Raw genomic sequence first — 24,465 nt, forward strand, 5'->3', positions numbered from 1 at the left:
ACACACACACACACACACACACACACACACACACACACATACATATATATTTGCACAGCATGGATAAAACAGAAAAATACAATGATGAAGATCAAAAAAAGAATGTCCTTTGACAGTTTCAAGAAAACAAGTCCACAAACTCAGAAAAATTCAAGAAAACCTGGGTCCTTGAACCCATGATCAGCATTTTTTATGAAAAAGACTCTGAACTTAGTGTCCATATAGCAGCCAGTTCTTATTCCTTACCTGGAAGTGCCTGACAGCCATTGCCACAGCTGATAAAGTCAAGAAAAGACAAATAAGTTTCGGGGGACATCTAGTGAGCAAACCACATAATGCACCAGACTTTAAATCCCTAGTAGCACGTTTTGCAAAAGTGTATGAATGCCATATAGTGTACTTTGCTGATTACAACAAGCAACATATGATATAAGTAAACAATATAATAATAAATAATAATGTGCTTGTCTTGCATGTTTAAAGCTGTGGAAAATATGATTGATGATCAGTGTATTCTTCCTCCATCTTCTGTCTGCTGTTCAATAGTTCCATTTATTGTTACATTTTCGCGTTTCTCCAGGGAGGTGTCAGATTAGAGGTAAATTTTTAGTTTTAGTGGGCCCACTGTGTCAGGGGTTCACCAGTTTATTCCAAAAATTATCTACCATAAAATAATAATTATAATAATACATTTTACTTCTATGTTTTTCAGGACACTCAAAGACGCTTCTCAAAGGAAAAAATAAGTAATCATCACAAGAGGAGCGTAAAATGCCTGCAAGACTGTCACGTGGGAGTTATACGGTCTTAAATGCGGCCTGGTATGCGTAGGCTGGGTAAAATGTTGGATAGAATTGATTCAATTCGGCTATTAAAGAAGCGAAAGAGTCTGATTATTTACGTTGAAGTTAAAATCGCTTAACATAACAATTCTGTATAACTGGCGTAGAAAATTGAGAATATAAATGTAGTTTCTTAATATCCCTAATTGAAATGCTCAATTGTTTGCTGCCTATTAAAGAGAAATCACGATCAATATGATGCATAATAAACTTCTGGCTAACAGCCGACCAGCGCAGATCCTTCTAGGCGCGTCGCTCCTCCCAGTGTTGTTGACCGCACAGTGCTGCGCACCGACAGTCAACAACATCTTCGTCGATCTCGCTGAAACACAAATACAGGTACGAAGAGACGTCTCGTGGAGTTTACCTTTCTGTCCACTAATTACATCCCAAGTTTTTGAAATGTTTTAGTCAGCTCATGAATTGAGTCTGTGATGATTGAAAACTTTTGTCCAACAGTAGAAATGTAGAAACATTTTATCCTTCGTTTCCTTGTCAATAGCTACAAACTGAAAGTATTAAAGTTTTATTTTGTAGGTCTTGTGTTTTTATTAATAAAGCAAAGGCGATTCGCGATTACAGATGGTGTGTTTAAAGAAAGAAAAAAAGATTAGTCACGCAAGTATTTCCTGGTGGGTGGAGAGGGGAGAGAAGTGTTCCTACAGTCCCGTCCGGCCGGCCGGCACGGATTCCTCTTTCACCGTCCCGGTGCCATATTCTCTAGCCGACCGCCTCTTCCTCTTTGAGTGTGGACTGAGTTAACTCCTGCAACATTCAGTTTGTCCGATTCTTCCCATCAATCCTGTTCTCGGCTGACCAACATCTTCTGCCTCTTCCACCATACTCCAGTATGCTCTTTTATCATGCTCCTGTTAACCCTGGTCTTAACACGTCTTCATCATGTCCTTTCTCTCTGATATGCTATACTGCAACTAACAGCAAATGTTTCACAGTTTCTAGGCTAATGACAATTTTAATAACTTTCCCAGAATGTTTGTGTTATTATACATAACCAGAAAGTACGTGAGTGACCCAGTTATTTATTGTTTTTATATTAAGTGCTGAATTTATATGCTCTCTTGTGTTTTCAAAATGCAGGGATGTTCAGAGCATAGTCAGGTATCTGAGTCTGGCCACCTAATTGTAGTCACTTAATGTAGAAACTAATGAACCCAATCTTTAAGGTGATTTTAGAAGCAAGTTTTTGCCTATTAGTGGTTTTAGGATTCACTGTGTATCTAAATGTACTACCTTGCCTGCTGCCACCACATCCTGGCCCCAGATAAGTGGAAGAAAGTATCACATGCTAGCCATTCTACAGTATGAGGCTGTAATTAAGCACAGCTGTGCTTTCAGCTAAATGCTGCATGCTAACATTCTCACAAAGGCAGTACTAAAGTGCTGATTAGATGGTATAATGTTTATCATGTTCATCTTACCATGTTAGCATGCTGACATGCCTGACTAAATAAAGTGATTTTAAAATACCCTTGGTCCATGCTTTTGTGCTCCTGGAACACCTCAGGAAAAAACAAAACAAATTTGAAACTTTGGGAGAACATTTTTCTGTCTGTTGCTTAAGTTTTATTTGCAGTGTTGTTGTTTGATTGACAAGTTTCCGGAAGTCTTTGGGTAGTCTTTTTTTCTGTTAGAACAAAAGGACTACACTGAGTTCTTGTATGGTACCTGAAAATAACGTTGGGGAATAGAATACAATACGTACTCTAATTGTTGGGTCTCTGTAGTTAAAGAATATGGTCTGTACCTGCTCTATATGGAAAGTGTCCTGAGACAACTTCTGTTGTGATTTGGGGCTATATAAATAAAATTGAATTGAATTGAATTAATGTAGTGTAGCACTGGGACACAGGACATGACTTGTTGTGATCTCTGCTGCAAAAGTAATGATAGAACAACAGTCCAATTATAGTATATGTCTTTTGAGGTTGGTTCTCACAAGTAACTCAAAAGAGGAAAATGACTTTTTGCAAATTGCTTTTCTGTTCCATCTTACGGTAGTGATGTCAGAATCGGCAGGCCACTGTTCCTCCATGTCCTCCATCTCTCTGGTGGAGATCAAGGCTGATACACATCTAGTCCTCCAAGCTTTCCTCCATCGGACCCTTTCCATCCCACTGGCAGAGAGGCCTGGCAGAGTAGGAGGTGTCTACAGAGATCACAACAAGTACTGGTAATTCACTCTTGGCTTCTGCTATTGTAACCTGTTCAAGCTTATTTTTTGATCAAATATGCTGTACATTCTAGTCATAGCAGCATTTTATTTTATTGACCTGTCTTGGTCTAATTCTACCCTCTGTATTTCTTTTAACCTCAGCTACACAGACAGCATAGAATGACTCAGTATTTTTTGCTTACTAACTTACTTACAATACTTTATTACATTACTTAATTCATTCATTAAGGCAACCAAAAAATGTCTTAGTGTAGAGTTATCATAAATTCATGATTTTTGATTTATAACTAAGAGATGTTTTTTAGCTGTACTTGAATATTACACACTTGCTTTGCATCCACATTTGTCATCACTCACTTTAAGTGTCATTATAGCTGATCTCACAAAACAGCTGCTGTCATTAACCTGTAATTTATTTATTTTTTTATGTCTGATATCATGAATATAAAATAATTTTATCTGCTGCTCAGCAGCTTGGTAATGACTGCTGGTCAACTTAGTATTTATGAGCTGTCATCACTTTTCATGTTCATTATGTCTGATAATAGAAAGAAAAATATGCGAGACCAACTATATAAAAAATTTAGCTGTCTGAATGGTGGCCTGGGCCATATCCCTCCATCCTCTCTTTTCTCCTGTTTTTCAAACTACAAATGTAAAAAGCTTGTTTGTAGTGGATGCATGAAGACAAAATCAAAAACAAAAGTGGTTCATCATCAAAAATTTAGATCAGAGACTTGAGCTTCCAGTGCAATATCATTTAATCTGATTATGAATCAGAATCAGTTTTACATGACATTGCATGATGATTTGTAAAACAAAAGTGGTGCATTTAAACTGTAAAACAATAATCTGTAATGAAAATAAGTGGATGTTTTGGTGTTGGAGGGTCATTGACTGATTTAACTGTTCACGAAAATGATGGCTTGCAGAATGAAACTGCCAGGTCTGTTGTACCTACCAGAGGGGAAAGGTTAGAACAGATTGTGTTTCGGTGGTGATGGGTCTGAGGTTTTCTACCTGTTTCCTGACTCTGGACTTGGGCAGTACTGTTTGCTGGATGCCACATATGATTATTTTCCCAGCCTCAGATGCTGCTTCTGGTCTATTTGGAAGTTTGTCTTCCACTCACAGGTGGAGGCTGGCACATTGAGTGTGGTGAGTTTAGAGTGGAGGACTTCTGGAGAGGTAGTGCAGTCCCATGTTAACTGCATCATCCACTGTTTGCACAGCAGGGGGTCAAGCAGTGGCCCTGTGTCCTTCAGTGGGATTGAGACCAGTCTTTGAAGGATTTCTTCCATAGATATCAGAACCTGTAGTAATTTGATATACAGATGCAGCAGCCTCGAAATTCCCCTCCAAGCCAGAGGCCATCCAGCTCCCAGCCGGCTCGCAGCCGGCTGCCAGCCAGCTACCGGTCCCCCCCTCCTCTTGGGGGTGTGCCCAGAATCCACTATAAACACGCCTCTTCATTCAATTGCAGGGTGTCACCAGGAGATGGCGTGTCCCTCACAGGAACACATCTCAAGGGCAAAGATTTTTACTCCACTACATTCATCTGCTTTAGTAGGCTTATTTGTAGTTAGGCAGTCACAGTTACTCAACTATTTTACGTTGATTATTTAAATCAACTTGGAAAAATATTTCTCGCACAAAGTCTTTAAAAAGTCATAAATGTGTGTTTCCATCAGCCTGTTTTAATGCATATTTTCGATTTGCAAACAGGAAATTCCTAAGTTTTTCTCTTACAATATACTGTATGAATATTTTTGTGATTGTTGGGATCAAAAAAAACTAACTTGTGTAAAAAAGTTGTATATAATCACTTCCTATATGATAATAAGCATACTTCACATTACAGAACCAGTCGAAAAGATTCTGTTCCCATCTTAAAAAAAAAAAAAAGTTTTAACTTGAGAATGAGAAGTCATTACGAAATCATGTGGGGGAGATTTGGCGCAGTTGGTAGAGCGTCCGCCTCGCGTATGAAGCCTTCTGCAGTGGCTACGGGATCGATTCCGTCTTTCAGCCCTTTGCTGCATATTATCTTCTTCGAAAAAAAAAAAGTTACAAAACCATTCCTGAGTCATAAAAGTGATGTAGCTTTACAAAACAGCCTGTGACTCCAAGAATAAACAGGCTCCATCTGTTTACATAGAGTTTGCTTTTGATAATTATCAACAAAAAATGATGACCTAATTTTACTTTACATGCGCTGGAACAGAGACGGAGCTGCAGGAGCAGAGCGCATCATCTGGAGATTCCAGGGCTCGCCTATGTTTTCCGTAACAGGCGCGCGGCTCTCGGCAAAAATAGACCAGGAAGCGGCCAGTAGACAGTCATATTAGTATTGGTTGAATATGCGCTAATTTTTGCGATTGCAAGATTTTCTGGTCGGACTGATAATATACATTTTGATGCATGAGGGAGGTGGGAAAGTTGGCTTATCCATAAATGTAATTAAGTGTAATGGAAACATTTAGTGAAGTCTATAAAGTAGCCAGCGACACAATATTAATATCTGTGGCACAAGTTGATTTTTAATTACTGGAGGTACGCGCTCCCCTCAGCCCTCCACCTATTTTACTGGCCATAGCTAGTCTGTGGGACAGTGGGGGCTGGGAGCCTGTTTGGCTGGCGACCATCCATTGAGTTAGAACAAAGGATACACTGTAATGCAAATAATGACTTTTCAGCCAACAACGCGGCCGGCTCGACACTACACATGCCTGACAGAGTGACAGACAGGAGAACATCATGATGCCCGTGGTGATGATGTGCGATGTGTCAGTGAAACTACAGGTTTACTCAGCTCTGAAATGTGCCGGGAGTTAATCGCTTCAAATGCACAAATGCAGTGAAGTTCACAAACCACCAGCAGTTTATAGAATAGGATGGACTGTCTATCAGTGGCCATTAGAGCAGCTCTCTAATAATTAAAATAGATGTTTTTCACTGTGCGGAAGAACTTAATAAGTTAACAAGAGATTTGGCCACGACAGCTGAAACAATGAAACAATTGGATTTATGCTTTATCCAAAATCGGGGTGCAATATTGCATGCCACGGATTGGATAGATACAGAAATCATCATCTGAGAAATACTCATGATACTGATTTCACTGTTTATTGGCCGTTTTCACGTGTGTGTGTTAACTGATTGGCCAATAAAAACAAGTAGATTGGCCCATCTACATCGGCCCATTGGCCCTATTATTCATGATTGAATGTAGGTGTCCGGTGGGGGATGAGGCTCGCTGGCTGCGGAGGGAGAGTTGATGTTGTAGTAAGAACCTGTCTGCCTGGTCTAACATGATGAAGTCATGTTGAACATTTCCGTTTCCCAAAAAAACATTTATTTGAGGTGCAGCGGCAAACACGCGTGCACAACGCCTGGCGTAAAAAAAATGCATTTTTGGTGTGCTTTTGAGTACTATGTTTACCCGCGACTATAACTTTTTTTCAATAGTTACTGTTTATATTCATCGTCTGAACAGTCTGAAAAAAGAGACAGAGACACAGAGAGGAGGACACAGACAGACACAGTCACACAGACAGAGTGATGAAAAAGATCAGCGATAATTAACTACAGTATATTAAGCCTATGATGTTGAACATCGCAGTGCGCAGTGCAAGCCATCTGCTGTGCTCCGCAGCCGCCTGTGAAGGCGAACGAAATCTGGAACCTTTTAGCTCAATGACATGGCTTTGAAAGCACCAAGTGACTTGTTTTAACGAATTTCGTTAGATTAAAATATGTAGAACTGTAAAATATCACTTCCATGAGGCTGTTCAGTCAGACATTAACAGATCACAGGCTAAAATTGGCATTTCATCCTCCCGTCCCTCCCTCTTCAGCGCACTGTAAATGATTTCTGTCCAGTAATATACTGTACACACACATACAGGACTCTGCGTATTGCTGGTCACCGCATCAAATAGCGACCCGCAAATCTAAAATGCGCTGCAAACAGGAAACCCACCAACTGAAAAGCAGAGTGGCTCCGCGAATCAGGCAGAGTATTAAACATTTAACTGTTTAGCAGTTCAGAATGCTAGAAAAATGCGACGCACAACTTCTGTTATTCATGATTAATTTTCTGGGCACAAATCACTCGGCACGCGGAGATGCGCTGGGAGCCTCTCCAAAGGTGGAGAGAGATGTGGAGGAAAAGGCAGGATGGGCAGATGAGCAGATCCAAGAAGTTTGTGAACGAGCACTACAATAATGTGGATGATTAAGCATAATTATATTTAAAAAACTGCACAGGGTGCTCTACTAGACAAGTAGTTTTTCTTACAGCAGTGGAGGCTATGTGCAGATCTAATGAACGACTCAGCAAAGCTGACACGGTAACCAATTATAATGACTGCTCCTCCTGGTGGACTGATCGAGCGAGTGCAGGTAGTTTCCGCAAATGGAGCTTAGGGGCGTTACGAGTTGGCCCCGCGCCGATGATGTCATCGCGGGGGATCTCATTACAGTCACGAACCCGCCTACTGCAGAGCAAGGACCGGTCACGGACCCGCCAGGGCCCCAGCACGAGATTAGGGGAATTTCGAGGCCGCTACATCTGTAGAGGGTTTCTTTAGGATGGCTATGGGATGACTCTGGAGCATTTGAAGCAGGAGAGGACTTCACACAGCTCCAGTTTTTTTGTTGAAGATCTGTGTGAAGATGAGTAGCCAGTTGGCCCGCACAGACCTTCAGACAGAAGGCTGACATACTGTCTGGGTCTGCGTGATCTTCCTCTCAAAGGGCTGAGTGCAGGCGGGAGGGGTCAGTGGTGAGGGGCGAGAAGGTGGCAGGGGATGCAGATGTTTGTTTGATGTCTGAGTCAGAGTGGGAGGGAGTTGTGAGCGTACTCAATCCAGGGCAGGTGAGTGGACCAGGAGGCTGGGAGACGAGCTGCCATGCACAGCAGGGAGGACTCCAAGTCCTGATTGGCATGCTCTGACTGGCCATTAGTCTGAGGATGATAACCAGAAGACAAGCAAAATGCCTTCCACACCTGGGATGCAAACTGGGGCCCCTGGTCTGAAACAATGTCTTGGAGAATACCATGGAGATGGAAGACATGCTGCATAAGGAGACTGGTGGTCTCCAAAGCTGAGGGAAGTTTGACCCGGGGGGATGAAATGAACGGCTTTGGAAAACAAATCTACCACGGTGAGGATTACTGTGTTACCTGCAGATGGCGGAAGGCCGGTGACAAAACACTGCAATGTGAGACCAGGGGCAATGAGGTATGGGTAAGGGATGGAGGAGGTCAGTTGAAGCTCAATGAAAGGATTTACTGTGGGCACAGATGGGACAGGCGGCGACCAAAAGCGCTGCTCCCTGTTCCCCACGTCATAATTTGTCTCAGCAGGAGTGAGGCGCCGGGAGAAAAAGGCGCAGGGATGGAGCTTTTGGTCCACCAGAGAGCGTTGAGAGAGGATGGCCCTGACCCCTGAATCCAAGGCATCCACCTGAACCACAAACTCCAGTTGAGGGTCAGGGTGTACTAGCACAGGTGCACTGGAAAACATACTCTTTAATTGATTAAAGGTGGCCTCAGCCGCAGGCAACCACACAAAAGAACGTTTCACTGAAGTCAGTTGAGTTAAGGAACCCCAGGAACCTTTGGAGCTGCTTGCGGTTGTGAGGTGTGGGCCAGTACAACACGGCCTTAATCTTGGCTGGATCCAGCTTGAGCAGACCCTTCTCCACAATATAACCCACAAAGGCAACAGAAGACACATGAAACTCACATTTCTCAGCTTTTACAAATAATTTGTTCTCCAACAACCTCTGTAAAACAGTTCAGTCATGCACAACATGCTCATTAATGTCTTTAGAAAAATGAAAATGTCATCTAAATAGACAAACACAAATTTGTTCAACGTCTCTAAGGTTTGAGTGCCTGAAAAACTGCTGGAGCATTCGTCGGGCCAAAAGGCATAACCTGGTTTTCGAAGTGGCCCAGATGGGTGTTGAAAGCAGTTTTCCATTTGTCCCCCTCTCATATCTGAACGAGGTGGTAGGCATTCTGGAGGTCCAACCTAACAAAAACCACTGCGTCGTGGAGGAGGGCGAAAGCCAGAGTCAATCAGAGGTAGAGAATATTTATTCACAATTGCAATGTCATTCAAACCTCTGAAGTTGATGCAGGGTTGAAGAGTCTTATCCTTCTTTTCAACAAAGAAAAAACCCACACCAACTGGAGAGGAAGAGCAGCGAATAAGGCCTGCCACCAAAGACTCTCGGATGTATGTCTCCATGGCCTCCTTTTCTGGTTTGGACAGGTTGTACAACTTCCTAGTAGGTAATGGGGCACCAGGGAGCAGGTCAATTGCACAATTGTAGGGTCTGTGTGGGGGCAAGGACAGGGCTCTATCCTTACTGAAAACCTGCTTAAGGTTATGATAGGCACGGGGGACAGCTGAGAGGTCAATGTCTTCAGGTGGTGATTGAGAAAAAGAAACGGGAGTAGGGATAGCAGACTTGAGACAGTTCTGGTGACAAAAACTGCTCCAGGAGGTAATGGAGGGAGTGGACCAATCAATAATGGGGTTATGGTGCTCTAACCAGGGAATACCTAAAACCACTGGATGAGTGGGTGAGGAAATGACAAATGGGAGCAGTGCGGTGGGTTACTGAGGCAAGAAGGCGGCCGTCCAGGGCCTAAACTTCCTTAGGCTCAGACAAACTAACCAGAGGAATGTTGATTTGCTCTGCTAGGTCAGTGTCAATGAAACTATCGTCTGATCCGGAATCCACTAAGATGTGTATAGTGAGTGAAAAGTGTGACCAGTGCAGCATACCTCTCAGCTGAAGATGTTTTGCAGGGGTTGAAGTCGAGGGAGAACGGCTCACCAATACCCCCCCAATCAGTTGGTGAGCCTACACTTTTGGCAGGGTGGGGCAGGCTGCCAGGTGATTTCCCTTGTTGCCACAGTAGAGGCAGAGGCCCAGACAAAGCTGGCGCTGCCTCTCTGCCGGGGTGAACCTTGAATGCCCCAGTAGCATGGGCTCCTCAACGGAGGCTGGAGCCAGAGAAGGCTCCCCATCACGTCCACTGGTAACCTTCCCGGATGGTGCAGGTGAGGGTGGAGGTGACTGCAGGCGGTGGTGAACAGTAGGTGCCGAGGGTGGCCCTCTGCTTCTCCGCTCTCTTCCTGCACCTCTCCCTGAGTCTACTGTTCAGCCCAGTGGCTAAACCTATTAGTTCCTCCGGCAAACTAGTTTCATCCCGAGCTGCTAACTCGTCCTACTTTACTCCAACAGTCCCTTAAAGAACACCCCCTGAAGAGCACTCTCATGCCACCCACTCTCCACTGCCAGTATGCGAAATTCTAGGGTGTATTGTGACACTGAACCCCTCCACGACAGACAGCAACTGACTAACAGCTTCCTTGCCCTTAATCGGGTGGTCAAAAACTTGGTGCATCTCAGCAGTGAAAGCTTGATAGTCAGAACACAGAGCAGGATTGTTGAGGGAGATGGCTAGAGACCAGGCTGTGGCTTTACCTGCGCACAAACTCATAAAGAAAGCAACACGGGAGTGATTAGTGGAGCAAGTAAAGGGCTGTTAACTGAAAATTAAATTACACTGGTGGAGAAACTGTGCACAAGTCCTTAAATCACCGGAGTATCTGTTAGGATTGGGAATGTAGGACTTGTGCGGCAGGAGAGAGGAAATGATGGGCAGAGCAGTGGGAGGCGCAGTAGGAGGCGGAGGTGGCGGAGTGGCTGAAGCGGGGAGGTGAGCGAGTTGAGTAGCCACCTGGGCCATCCAACCGCTGAGCTGAGAAACACTGGTGGTAAGTTGCTGTAGTGTTTCCATAACCTGATGTAGAGTTGACTCATGTTGCCCCACTAAAGCACCTTGAGTGGAAAGAATCTGTTTGATCCTATCCGAGTCTGCTGGCTCCATCTTTTGGCCAGATAATTCTGTTACATGTGATATCTCGGACCAACAGTAGCGGAGCCGGACACTGTTTGCCTGAGTCGGAGTGGGTGAGGGTTGTGTGTGTTGGCTTATCAAACCTGCAGTAAAACACATTCAGGTCGTCACCCAGGTTTCCTGCACTTGGTCATGTCCTGCAGCCCTCTCTACACTAATGCGAGGTCATTGGTTGAAAACCTGTTTTTCAAATTTTCAGTGTAGCACTGTTTGTTACTCTGTTACTCTTTGTGGTCTGGTTGTAAAGGATTCCGTTCAAACTTCTGTAAATCTCCTCCTTGGCTTGATAAAGCTGTCTCAGTTTTTCTGCATACCAGGGTTTATCCAGGGTTTATTCTATGTGTAGAATGTTTCAGTTGTCACACACATATCCTCACAAAAATAGCTGCTAGCTCTTCTGTAAGATGTCACTGTCTGAGAGTCTATTCAGGTCTTTAGCTGCAGTCTCAAAAATAGTAGTACTTTAGTCAGTACAATCAAACCAGTGTTACGTGTGATAATTTGGACCACCAGTAGTGGAGCCAGACACAGGCTAACCGTTCCAGAGTCTTTAAAGAACAAACAGAAAATTCAGCTGGCTAAGCACTTACAAAAGATCCAGCTCTTTTAAACCCTCGGCGGAGGAGATGGGAGTCAGCGGTCCACAGGGAGGCTGGTGAAGAATGAAGAAGGTGGCAGCTTACACACAATAGACAGAGACCAATCAGCACGGCGAGAAACATCCAAGCAGACTGGAATTATCTGGCAACGAGGTGGAGGGATGGCCAGGATTTAATGGAGAGGTTGATTACTGATGATGAGAAACCGGTGTGCCTCCACTGAAGACCAATTGGCCAGTCCCACCTCCTGCCACACGAGCTGCAAGAAACACCACAAGAAAAAAACAAAAAAAAAAAGACAACAATAAACCCCAGATCCTGACAACCTGGGGCCCGTTGCACAAAACTAGGATAAGGGATTAAGCCGGGATATGTTGGTTATCCTGGCTCAACTTATCCGTGATCCGGTTGCACAAAAGCAGGATAGCAGAAAGTGGGATATGTTATGGGATAAGTTACCATGGAGATTTATTCTGTGGAGCTAGCCTGCTCCAGACCAGGCTAAGTTCCAGGATCTATTTAATCTCATCCCTTATCTCAGTCAGCAGTCATCACAAACGGAAACCAATAGTTATTCCACTGACCACTACACATTTTTATCACATTCAATTAGATCCATGGTCATTATTTAAACATTAACACAAAACATAAGCATCATTAATTTCAATTTTAATTAATTTCAATCATTGTAGATAAATGATGATTTGAGATGATGTTGCAATCATCAGATAGACAGTTTCCCATAGACTATATATGAAATACACATCCAATATAAATATAAATACACATCAAAGAGTAACATGATGTTCCTTTATTGAATAAGGATAAATCAAAGCATCAGTTCCTTTCCAAACTGAAGTCACACAGTGACTCTACAAGATAGAAAGCACAGAATCAAAGCATATTATAACACAAGAGTAAATACACATCCAATGGTCTGTATATAATACACCCCACATGTCTGGACACTGAAATAAATGCAGGACAAATCCGTACACAACAAATGAACAGGCAAATGAATGGATGCAGTAGCCTGCAAGCTTGTGTACAGCACAAACATAAGAGGCCAAATCAATCTAACTTGATAAGATAAGATAACTTTATTTATCCCAAAGAGAAATTATGTAAGGGATAATGCCCGACGAGGTGGCCATTATCAGAAATGAATGCACCACGCGGAGGCGTGAACTGTCCAATGTGAAGCTCCACTTATACCATGGTCACTTACGAAAGAAATAATTCAATCAATTATTAATACGTTAATGTTGTTTTTTACCATTAAAATCATAAGTTTTTCCACAAGAAGTGGCCAAGTGGACTATTTCATATCTCTCGACGTGACACGTTGCCAAGGTAACCGGCTCTGGCCAGAGAACCTGCAGCTCGGTCGGCCGCAGCTGTTATATTAGGCCTAATCAGTGGAGGGAAGTGAGATGATTGCTTAATGTTATGTTATGTGATATAAAGTATCATTTCAGAGGGCAAGTGCACCACATGTTTTGGATTGGTTGAACTCAGCTCAGTCACTTATCCTGGATGTCTTAATCCTAGTGCAATGGGCCCCTGGCCAGTAAATCCAGTTTTGCCTCATTGGTCAATCTCTTCACAGTCTTTACCACAGGCTTAGCAGATTTTAGTTTCTACCTGTAAGTCATTTGAACATGTATCATACAGTGGTCAGAGAGTCCCAGAGCTCTGCAAGGGATGAGTGATAGGTGTCCTGTATACCACAATGGCAGTGGTTCAGAGTGTTTTTATCCCAGGTGGGATATTTAATGTGCCGTCTGTATTTTGGTAGTTCATGGTTTGCTGTGTTTAAGTCCCCAAGAACAATGAGAAGAGAGTCTGGATCTTTATAAGTAATTATCTGGTCAGCCAGGTGTTGGGATGGAAACACTGACCGGAATAAACAAGGAAAGCTTCCACAGTGGAAAAAAAAATTTTTTACAGTCTATGAATAGTCTCCTCAATGTTAAAGTGCGCTGAAAGCTCGCCACCTCAGACCTGGTCAACTCTGTGCGCCAGCGGCGCAAGTGGATTTTCGTAAACCAGTGGAGGCGTGCGCTCACGTCACCAACACCTCACAGTCGGGTTTCCACAGTGTCTGGCATTTCACTGTGATCAATAATTAGCGATAGCCGCAATTCAATGCAACTATCTGAGTCAGCACGTTCAGTCAGACCTAAATTTATATATTTCGATCGGTATCTCATCTGACCACATCGAAAGCACGTTCGGCACGCATAATGGTCACTCAACCTGGCCGAATGTACACAGGTGAAACAGGGATGTCTGGTGATCTGTGACTCAAATTGCCTGGTGACAAACGTATATGCCACTTTCCCCGGGTCGGCACATGACTCGTTCATCGTGGCGAATTCTAGCATCCCTACAGTCTTTCAGGGGGACACCCCTCTGGATGGGTGGCTGCTAGGTGATAACGGCTATCCACTGAAAACGTGGTTGATGGCGCCATATATCACAACTTCAACAAGAGGGCAGCGTGGTTTTAACGGTGTTTTCAGCAGTGCTCGGTCAGTCATCGAACGCACACTGCGTCACTGAGTCAGCAGATACAGTCAGACCTATATTTTGATCAGCATCTCATCTGACGACATCGCAAGCGCGTTCGGCACGTGTAATGGTCACTCACCCTGACCGAATGTACACAGGTGAAACAGGGATGCAAACTAATCGGTTAACGTCGCTGTGCCAACCAGAAACAGCCGTGGCATCCTACAGAGCATATATACTGCATCTATCTCAGAGCACTCGAGAGACAGAGCGCGACAGACACATGGTAAAAACGTAAGTGATGATCGTTGTCCGCTATTACCCACGTCATTTCATTCCAAATACAAATGTTATCATTGTAATGCTTAACGTTGTCTACAAAGATGGAGTACATCATTGCTTTGAGGAGGATGAGGAGGAGGCCGAAGATTTACCAGCTAAGGACCTCATATTTATCAGAATCAGAAATCCTTTATTTATTCCCGAGGGGAAATTGTTTTTGTTGCAGTGCTCCTTACAAGAATAGAATTAGAAAAAAAAATAGAAAAGAAAGAAAATAGAGAGAACTATATATATATAAAGCAAATATAAAAACTCTCTCTCTCTCTCTCTCTCTATATATATATATATATATATATATATATACACACACACAAAATATACCACAAAATATAGAACATCATATAAAACAATATATATATACTGAGAAAAAATAAACAGTATATACAAACAGGTGTGCAAAATAATATAAACGGGTGTCAGGAGACATGAGTGACGTCAGTGTCCTGGAAACTTGCCATGCGCCTCGCCAGCGGTGTTCTTAAAGGTGAGGCGAGGAGCTGCTGTGATTGGTGAAGATTTGACTTGGCTGTGCCAAACCCACTCCACGCCTTCTCCCCTCCCTCTTTCCGAGTTGCGCCGCTGGGTGGGACTGAAATGAGAAGGAGGTGGAGATGCGCCGCCGGCACAGCTCACGAAAATACCAAAATCTGCGCCGCCACGCCCCACTGGCGCAGCGGACATGACTTTGCGCGGCGCCTGCACCGCGCCGGTGGCGGAGTCGAAAATAGAGCCCTTGGGCTGAATCCCATTTCACCCCTTGGCCCTACCTCTTGGCCCTACCCCTCCGTTTTGCGCGTTCACATGGAGGGGTAGGGGTGTCCCAATTCCCATTATGACAGAGGGGTAGGGGGAAGTGGTAGGGCTATGTACCCCTCCAAATGGAGATTTTTCCGAGGCACATTCCAAATGGAGGGGTACGATGTACGGCAAGATGGCTGCTTCCGCAACTAAAGAAGGCCACAAATGTAAGTATTTTCTCCATGAATAAAGTTTTAAAATGTAGTGGTCATTTTCCTCGTAAAAAATCCCCTGAAAAAAATCGATAGTAGTCGAGGCTTCAGTTACGTGGTTACCATTGCCAGGCTGAATGCCACTAGCGGTGGCATTCAGCCTGGCAATGGCCGTTGTGGACATAACGGAGAAAATCCCGGACATCCTGAGTTCACATCCACGGGCGAAAAGGATTATTATTCACGCAGGAGCGAACAACATCGGCAGGAGCAGTCCGAAATTTTAAAACGGGACCCCACACCCCCCGTCAGCCCATAGAAGTACCGGACAACACCGTCCACAACATTACAACCATTATCTCCCACAGAACACACAAACCAAGGAAAGTTTTCAGACCACGCACACAGACTATCATTCAACCGTATCACTACGATGAGCACACGTTCGTCACGAATATTAACGTGGCAGTGCTGAACGTGTGCTCTCTTTCAAACAAAACCTTTTTAATGAATGATGTGATATTAGATTATAAGTTAGATTGTCTTCTTTTAACCGAGACATGGCTTGGCACTGACGCACCTGTTGTTCTCACTGAGGCTTCCCCACCAAATTTAAATTTTTTAGTTTCTACTAGAGGGGGGAGAGAAGGAGGTGGAACTGCATCAATCGTAACTAATGCACTGACTTCTACTGCAGTGTCTTTTAACAGATTCACATCATTTGAGCACCACACCTTTGTTTTTAGCAGCCCTCCGATTCTCTGCATTACTGTATATAGACCACCCCATCACTCTAGCTCTTTTATCAGTGAATTTTCAGATCTATTATCAATCATTCACACCACTTATAACAGGATCTTAATAATGTGATTTTAATCTACATGTTGATGACACCTCGGATCCAGTATCCAGAGAATTTTTAATCCTTGTAAATTGTCTAGATTTTGAGCAGCACGTCACACAGCCAACTCACAACAGAGAACACACCCTGGACCTCATCATAATCCATGGCCTGTCCATTGGTGTGTACTCTGTTGCCGACCTGGCTGTGTCTGACCATTACTGTGTGTTTTTTAACATCACCAGTTTTAACCAGCACGAGGAGAACCGTGAGGAGATGCTACCTAACTTCTGAAGTGGCTCCAAATTTTATTGAGATTTTAGAGTACTCCTGCTGAAATTTTACCTGCACCCTGTGATTTTATCGTTGACAATTTTAACAGCAAACTGAAGTCCACTCTCGACTCACTAGCTCCACTTTTAACTAAAACAATCACAAGAAAGCCTACACCCCCATGGAGAAACAACGATGAATTACATGAACTAAAAAGACAATGCAGGAGTACCAAGTGGAGACGGAGGAAATCTAAACTAGCTGTCGACCTCGAGACTCTACGGCAACAACTCAAAACCTACAATAATGCATTTAAAAAGGCAAGAATTTCTAATTTTTCACAACTTATCATAGACCACAAAAATAACCCCTGGTTTCTGTTTGCCACCTTTGATATTTTAACTAGCACAAATTTTAATAAAGTTTTTATGCTCTTTGTGAAAACTTTGCAGACCACTTCAGAACTAAAATCAAGGACATCAGATCTAGCCTTTTATCCCAAGTTTTATCTGTTAACACACTGGAATTGTTTTTTTGTTTTTGTTTTTTTTGACTGGCATAATCTTTCTGGGTACTGTGAGCTCTGTTATATGTATTGTGTATACTGTCCTGTTATATGTATTGTGTATACTGTCCTGTGATATGTAATGTGTATATGTGTTGTGTTTTTCTGTATCCTGATGGCTACATTGCACAAAATGAATTTCCGTAAGGACAAATAAACCATCTACCATCTTCTCCTCTTTTAATTGTTTAATTTATTTTCTAGTTCCAGTGTTTCCTCAGGGGGTCCTCCACACTGAGAGATGTGTCTGATCTGTTGCCGGGGGTGCTGTCCTTGGGCCCCTTCGGCCCGGCTGGTGGGGGACTCCCTACCATGGTGTGGGGGTCCGCCAGTTTGTCAGGGTCGGGTGAGCCAGGGTGCAGGCGCCCCCTGTGCTCACAGTCCCTGATGACTCCTCTTGGTGTGGACGACCCCAAAGGTGGCATTCTCCTCAATCCTCAGTGCCTTGCCATGTCTCGTTTCCCCTGCTACTGTCTGTGGTGAGAATGTGTGTGTGTGTGTGTGTGTGTGTGTGTGTGTGTATGCATGTAGTTGAGGGTGGGTGTTTGTACATATGGAGGGTGGGAGGGATGGGTTTTTAGTGTTGTTCTATTTTGATTTATATTGTTTTTAACTCTTGTGAAGCACTTTGTGTTGCATTTTATTATGTACGACAAGTGCCATATAAATAAAGTTTGATTTGATTTGATTTGAATGTAATTATACAGTAAATATAGTAAATCAGAACTTTTGACCCATCAAGATGTATCAAGGATCATTCTGTAGCACCATTAATTGAAATTGTCTTGAATCATGGAATTCCTATCCTATCCCATTGTGCACTGTGCTATTGATGCTTTCTCTTGCTAGCTCTAAGCCACAGCCAAAAGCAAAGAATGGGTGGGATCCTGAGGTGGAAGATATCAGTTCAGCAGATGAGAAGAAGACTGGAATCAAGGGCTTCATAAAGCAGCTGCCTCGTCGTAACACCACATGCCGTCCTGCTAAAGACCCTAAAGACTTGGACAGGGACAGTGGGACAAAACTGTCACACCTCAGAGAACAAAAAGAAGTAAGGAAGTATTTCATTTATCTGGAATTTGTACTGTCTTCATTCTGGGTTTCCTCTGTTGGGTTACTTGTATTAATGTTTTCAAGATGTTCAAATTTTAAGTCCGCTCTTCTTCTTTTGTGTATTTTTATAAGCAGAGAATGGAATTATCTCACCTCTTAAAAATGCCTCTCATTTTTCCTACATAAGAAACCTAACCCTAACCCTGTCCAACTCAGGGTCTTGGAGAAGGAATGTGTTAATGCGCCATGTGGTATTAGGATTTTGTAGACTGGTTCTATTCCATGGAAGTGTTACGGCAGCATGGTCACTAATAATGATGTTGTGGATCTTTGAGATATTACATAAAATTGAGTTGGTGGTGGTGAGGTGTGGAAGAATTCAATGTGTGAATATGAGTGGTGAACCAGTGGCTCAGTGCTACAATCTCCAACTTTATTGCTTATGTTGACTGCCAGATATGCTTATTGTTTGAAGCGTTAGCTCTGTCTGCTGAAGGGTTGGTGACTGTTAACATTGCCTCTTATTATGACTGGGCAATTGCTAATGTTGGAGATGGAGGAAAAGAAAATGTGAAAAACTGATGGGTCATCAGTATTTGGGCAATAAACATTGCCGATTGTTATGGAGCCGTTGTTGATTGATATATGATAAAATGTCCCTCAGGATTTGCGATGGTGTTGTGGACAAATTAGACTTGTTTGTTTATTAAAATACATACCCCTCTTTGTTTTGTGTTTTAAAAAGCCGAGAGGGAGAGAGGCTGAACTGTCTCGTGTTCTTTGGAGTGAAGCTGTCTTTGCCTGTTTTAGCTTTGTTTTTGCTGTCCTCGTTCAGATTCTGTTGTAGCACTCATAGATGCAATCTCAGTCTGAGGAGAAATTTGTCTTGTGAGAGTGTGAGAGTTGCGTTCACAGTCACATCAGAGTCTCTCTCCAAAGTGTAGTGTCAGTATACCATGGGGTATGTCTATCAAGTACATTTACATACAGCTGCAACACATATGGATGTAGCATGCAGCAAAGGGAGCTTTCCTCCTACTAGCCACATTAGCCGTGGAACGTGGTAACGGCAAATTCAACAAGCTCAGTCAGCATTGAAGCAAGGAAAATAGTAGTTACTGAATGTAACTTCAGTTCTATAAGTATGTGCATAACCCCCTACCTGCATATTATTGCAGCCACAGCGAAGCCCATTATATTAAATATGCCAAGACTTTTATCAAATTTTACCCACCCCTAGGCATGACAAATTGGATCAAGTTGGGCTGAGTCTGTCCAGTCTGAGCCAGTCATTATTGTCATTCACATCAAGATTATTTGAAAAAAAAAAAAAAAAAAATTACAGCTGGATTTGGAACATTGACATCACATGTACGTGAGGAGGATAGATCAGGACTATGTTGTGATATAGGACTTTAGCAACTAGTATATAGTTTAGATAATATTAAAGATCCAAGACAAAACTGATAGGAGCATGTGACCGTAGAAATATAACTTGCACAAACCTCAGTCAGGATCAGTGAGTCAGACAAGACCACCTTATTAAAATAGATGGTCCTTCTACCCTGCACTCTCTCTGCCATTTGTAACACACAGCATTAATATGTCACCTTATTTGAATTGCATCATCCATCCAAGATGAGGCTACACTTGATTAAAAAAGTTTCACAGCCTGCCGGTTTAATTTGTGTGTTAGAGGAAAGCAGTGTGCTAAAACATTTTCCTGGAGCACTAATTGTTCATCATTACAGGTTCTGTTAATATTCATACAAACTATTCAAACTTAAAAACTTAGATATAGTAGGGCAGTATTGTTCAAGTACACACTTAACAAGAGCTAGCTCAAAGTTCATTTCACACAGACTGAAATTAGCTAGTTCATGTTCACATTTCACAGTCCCAAAAGATGAATTAGTTCATGTTCATTTCCTCCAGCTTTTTTCATTTGGAATATGTACTGATATAACACAACAACACACCTACATCGGAACCACACCCTTAATGTTGATCAGAAGAACCTGTTCCCACAGGATGATGCCATATCCCCCTCATCTACATCAGAAGATGATGAGGGAGAGAAGAGACAGCAGAAGAAGCGGAACAAAAAGATTAGAAAAAAGATCTCGAAGTTCTTCAGGTTAAGGTTAGAGAAAGAGAAGGACAAAGAAGGGCATGGATCTTATCCTCAGAGGCCTTGCACATTGTCAGTTGACAAAGAACCAGAGCCTTTGCTGACCATCGTCTCTCCCAGTAAGTTCCTGCATTACACTATAGAACTACACAACTACATATGTCATTTATTTGCTGCTAAACCTTAAGTAAAAATGTAAATGTTGAATTTTTATTTTCTTTGAATCAACACATCACAATATGTGCCTCTGAACCAGCCTGTTTATCAATGCAGTTGACTGTCAAACACAGAACTCTTATGCCAGGGTCAGACTACACGACTACACAAATCTACCCCAATTTTGAGATGATTTTGTTGTGGCTGACCAATTACCAGTGTTGTGGCTAATCGTGAACGACAATCAGGCGTCTATACCCGTGTAGTCTAACATGCTACACAACCTATTGCACAGTGCCTTGGATGTTCCATGACACCCCAATGAAAAGTCTAGCATGTCAGAATTTTTTTGTCTTGACACGCCTAGTGTGACATCTCCCACAATATGTTCCTGAGAGTTTACTGATCAGGTGATCTCTCCAGAGCACAATCAGGTAAACATGGGGAAGGGGAGGGGGAGGAGGAGGGATGCTGAGGTTGATGCCATTAGGTGGGACAATGAAAGAGAGGAAAAGTTTGTTGAGCTGTGAAAACAGTACCACTGCCTATTTGACGTTTCCTCAAGGGAGTACCATGTAGGGCTGGGTGATAAAACGATAACGATATGTCTCGTGATAGACACGTAATCAATATCAATAAAAAAGAAGAAGAACTAGCTTAGTGAGAAATCCAGCCTGAAGGTTCTCACTTACCTGGGGAGCCAGGTAACACAGTGCTGCTCATTGCATCTCATCTCATTTAAGTCCAACCTCCTACTGGTCTAGCTATCAGTGACATCTAGTGTCTGTTAGCCCGCAGGACAGAAACTATTGTAGTAGTTTGAACAATGGTTATCAAATGGAAATGGAAATTCTTTTGTTACAATGAGCACCTGAATAAAAATGAAAAACGAGACGAAAACATAAAAACACTTGAACACACCGACAAAGACAAACATGTAGACCACATTATCGGGACAGAGAGGAGCCGCTGCGTCCGCACGCACGGCCATCACTACTACTACTCTTTGTAGTATTCTTTATCTTCTGTAGGTAGGTAAGGGATGTTCTCTAGTGTAATGCAGTTGCTCTTGTCGATTTCTTCAGTTTCATCTTCTAGTTCAGGTTCAGAATCAGAAGTGAGATTGTTGTCGGCATAACCAGAAGCTGCGTAAGTAGCCACGTGGTTCCCTTTTAACATGCAGCTGATTGGCCGAAAAAAGAACAGAAGCACGTGAATAGCTAAAGAAAACCAGTATGCTAATTTACTGTTGAATTGCCGCACCCCCAACTAGGACCGAGAATTTCCTCTAAAACAACCTAAATTCAAATACAAAGTTTCTGGTTTTAAGGCCCCCTAATACTGTTATTTGAAACATGGAGTGGCTTCTTCATGATTTTAACTTACATATTCTGCAAAAATATTGTTGCTGGTTTTCTTGTGGTGGGTCACATATTGTAAATTACCATAGGGCAGTGTTTCTCAACTCCGGTCCTCGGGCCACCCTGCCCTGCATGTTTTAGATGTTTCCCTCTTCCACCACACCTGATTCAAATGATCAGCTCATCATCAAGCTCTGCAGTGGCTTGATAAGATAGGGTATATAACATTTGTGCAATATATATATATATAGTCTTCTTGTCCTCTGACTTCTTGCACTCTGTCTTGTTGCTGCTGTAACATGTGAATTTGCCCCATTGTGGGATAAATTAAGTCTATCTTATCTTATACCTTCTACCTTATACTACAGTAGAAAGAGGTAAAAGTTGAATATTAAAAGCATAATGAAGGTTCATCTAAGATGCTTTTGTTGTTGTGGTTACTGTTGATATAGATCACCCCCCTGAGTTTTATAATGAAGTAGCAGAGAAACTGGAAAAGATTGCCCAGAGGTCCACCAGTATAAAGAACAGTCCCACAGCTCAGCCATCACCAGGTAATCAAACACGCACGCACGCACGCACGCACGCACGCACGCACGCACGCACAGTTGTGTATATTTCATAGAGATGTCAGCTGACAAGCACCCCATACTTATACTCCAGTAACTTCTGTCACCTAAATGTAGATATTGTAGGAAGTAGGAGATCTTGAGCACATTGTGTGAAATGTGTGTGTGTACTGTCAAAAATGTGAGAACAGAAGTAGTTCAGAAAAGTGTTGGTTCCTGTTTCTCTCCTGCTATTATTACATCCACTGTCACTGTTACTGTGACTGCATGTCTGTCTCTCTGTCTCTGTCTCTGTCTCTCTCTCTCTCTCTCTCTCTCTCTCTCTGACTGCATTTCTGTCTGTCTGTCTGTCTGTCTGTCTGTCTGTCTGTCTGTCTGTCTGTCTGTCTGTCTGTCTGTCTGTCTCACTCTCCCTCTCTTGCTCTTCCTCTCTCACCCAACCGGTCGAGGCAGATGGCCGCCCACCCAGAGTCTGGTTCTGCTCGAGGTTTCTGCCTGTTAAAAGGAAGTTTTTCCTCGCCACTGTCGCCAAGTGCTTGCTCATGGGGGAATTGTTGGTTTCTTTGTAGATAAAAGAGCTTGGTCTGTACCAGCTCTATATGGAAAGTGTCCTGAGACAACTTCTGTTGTGATTTGGCGCTATACAAATAAAATTGAATTGAATTGAAAAAATATGGGGTCTCAGACAATATGGGAACCAATGCAGCAATTTGTTGGCACTGCTGTTGCTGGGAGGGTCATGGAACCAAAAGTGTAAGTCTGATTGCTCCTGCAGTTACGTGTCTGTGACCAGAACAAATAAAAATGATGTATGTGGAGAATGTAAGGGAAATTCTCCCTGTTGATCGTTGAGAGTTGCTAATTCTTGGAAGAATTACTGACTCGGTGTGATGAATCAGGTCTCTTTAATACATGCAGCATGGAGGGAAGACTCATGCACAGTGTTTTCTGCAGATCTCCACAATGTCTTGACTTTTATACTGTCTGGCAACAAAAGGACAACTGGTTGTCACATGCACCTGGTGTTGGTAAATCATTCCCCCAAAACAATGACCATGTGAGAAGCACACTAATCCTGTTTTAGGGTTTTAGACTGTACCATAAACTCCTCAGGCACAATGCAATTCCCTAAATTTCCCCCTTCATCCCGTTTCCCTCACTGAATGACCTTTTGTCCTCTTTCTCACCTTACTGAGAAAGGGCCACTACAATTCATTGACTGATTCCTGGGATTAGTAAGTCAACTAATTCCTACAAATGACAGTTGTGGGAGTGCCAGTTAAAGTGAATAGTTTTAGATGATATTACAGCTCCTCTCCAATCTGATGGTTTTGTACTACTTCTCTACTACCCTACTCAATCTCTGAACATTCTGCCCCATACACACTAATGTAGAAATCTGTGGAGGGATTGGAAATTACATGAAAATTAAAACTGTGATTGATTGTGTAAGTAGACTTTACTTTGTTAATCCAAATTCGAGGAATTCTTTAATCAAACCCTAAACCTACCCCTTTTCATGAAAAAGTTAATTCATGTGATAAAATCCCATCCCACTCGCCGGGGGGCCCTGCGGAGCTCAAAACAATACTGAGGTGGATAACAACTCCATGATGATGAAGGGTAAAAAAGTGAAAGCCAAGCTGAACACTACCCCAACATCTGAGACATCCACCTCTTGCCCAACCAGGGCCTCTGAACTACACACACACCCACGTCCTTTCTGAAGAATCCAGGATTGGTCACTGGAGGTGTGGAAGAAGGTACTTATCATAGGTGATTCAAACCTCTCCTGCATACCCACATTCAGCCACCCACACATCCAGAACAACAGTTTCCCTGGAGCCACATTTCACCACATCACCGCCATTTTAAAGAAGCTGCCACCCCAACACACCATCACCCAGGTCATACTCTCCATCGGTCTCAGTAACTGTCTCTCCGAACACGAATCCTCCACATTCCTCAAGCAAGCGCAGCAAATGTGGAGCACCAGCCAGACCACCTTCCCAAACGCCACCATTTACTTCCCAGTAATAAACTTTTCATGGAAACTGGACAACCGTAAACAAACTCTACTCACCCACCTTAACAACACCATAGCCTCAAAATGCAATTTCATTCAGG

At 42.9% G+C, this 24,465-nt stretch overlaps 1 protein-coding gene across 1 annotated transcript in view; it reads left to right on the top strand.

The window, feature by feature from the left end:
- The first annotated feature begins 2,865 nt into the window (after positions 1 to 2,865).
- bcl2l12 (BCL2 like 12) overlaps positions 2,866 to 24,465 on the top strand; it is a 37,507-nt gene continuing 15,907 nt past the window's right edge. The window contains exons 1-4 of the mRNA XM_070980238.1: positions 2,866 to 3,033; positions 17,918 to 18,119; positions 20,152 to 20,371; positions 22,222 to 22,323. Of these exons, the coding sequence (XP_070836339.1) occupies positions 2,894 to 3,033; positions 17,918 to 18,119; positions 20,152 to 20,371; positions 22,222 to 22,323 (664 nt within the window). The 5' untranslated portion in view covers positions 2,866 to 2,893. The remainder of the gene's footprint in view (positions 3,034 to 17,917; positions 18,120 to 20,151; positions 20,372 to 22,221; positions 22,324 to 24,465) is intronic.

The sequence above is a fragment of the Chaetodon trifascialis genome, chromosome 15 (assembly GCF_039877785.1).
Source record: "Chaetodon trifascialis isolate fChaTrf1 chromosome 15, fChaTrf1.hap1, whole genome shotgun sequence".
Classification (NCBI taxonomy): domain Eukaryota; kingdom Metazoa; phylum Chordata; class Actinopteri; order Chaetodontiformes; family Chaetodontidae; genus Chaetodon; species Chaetodon trifascialis.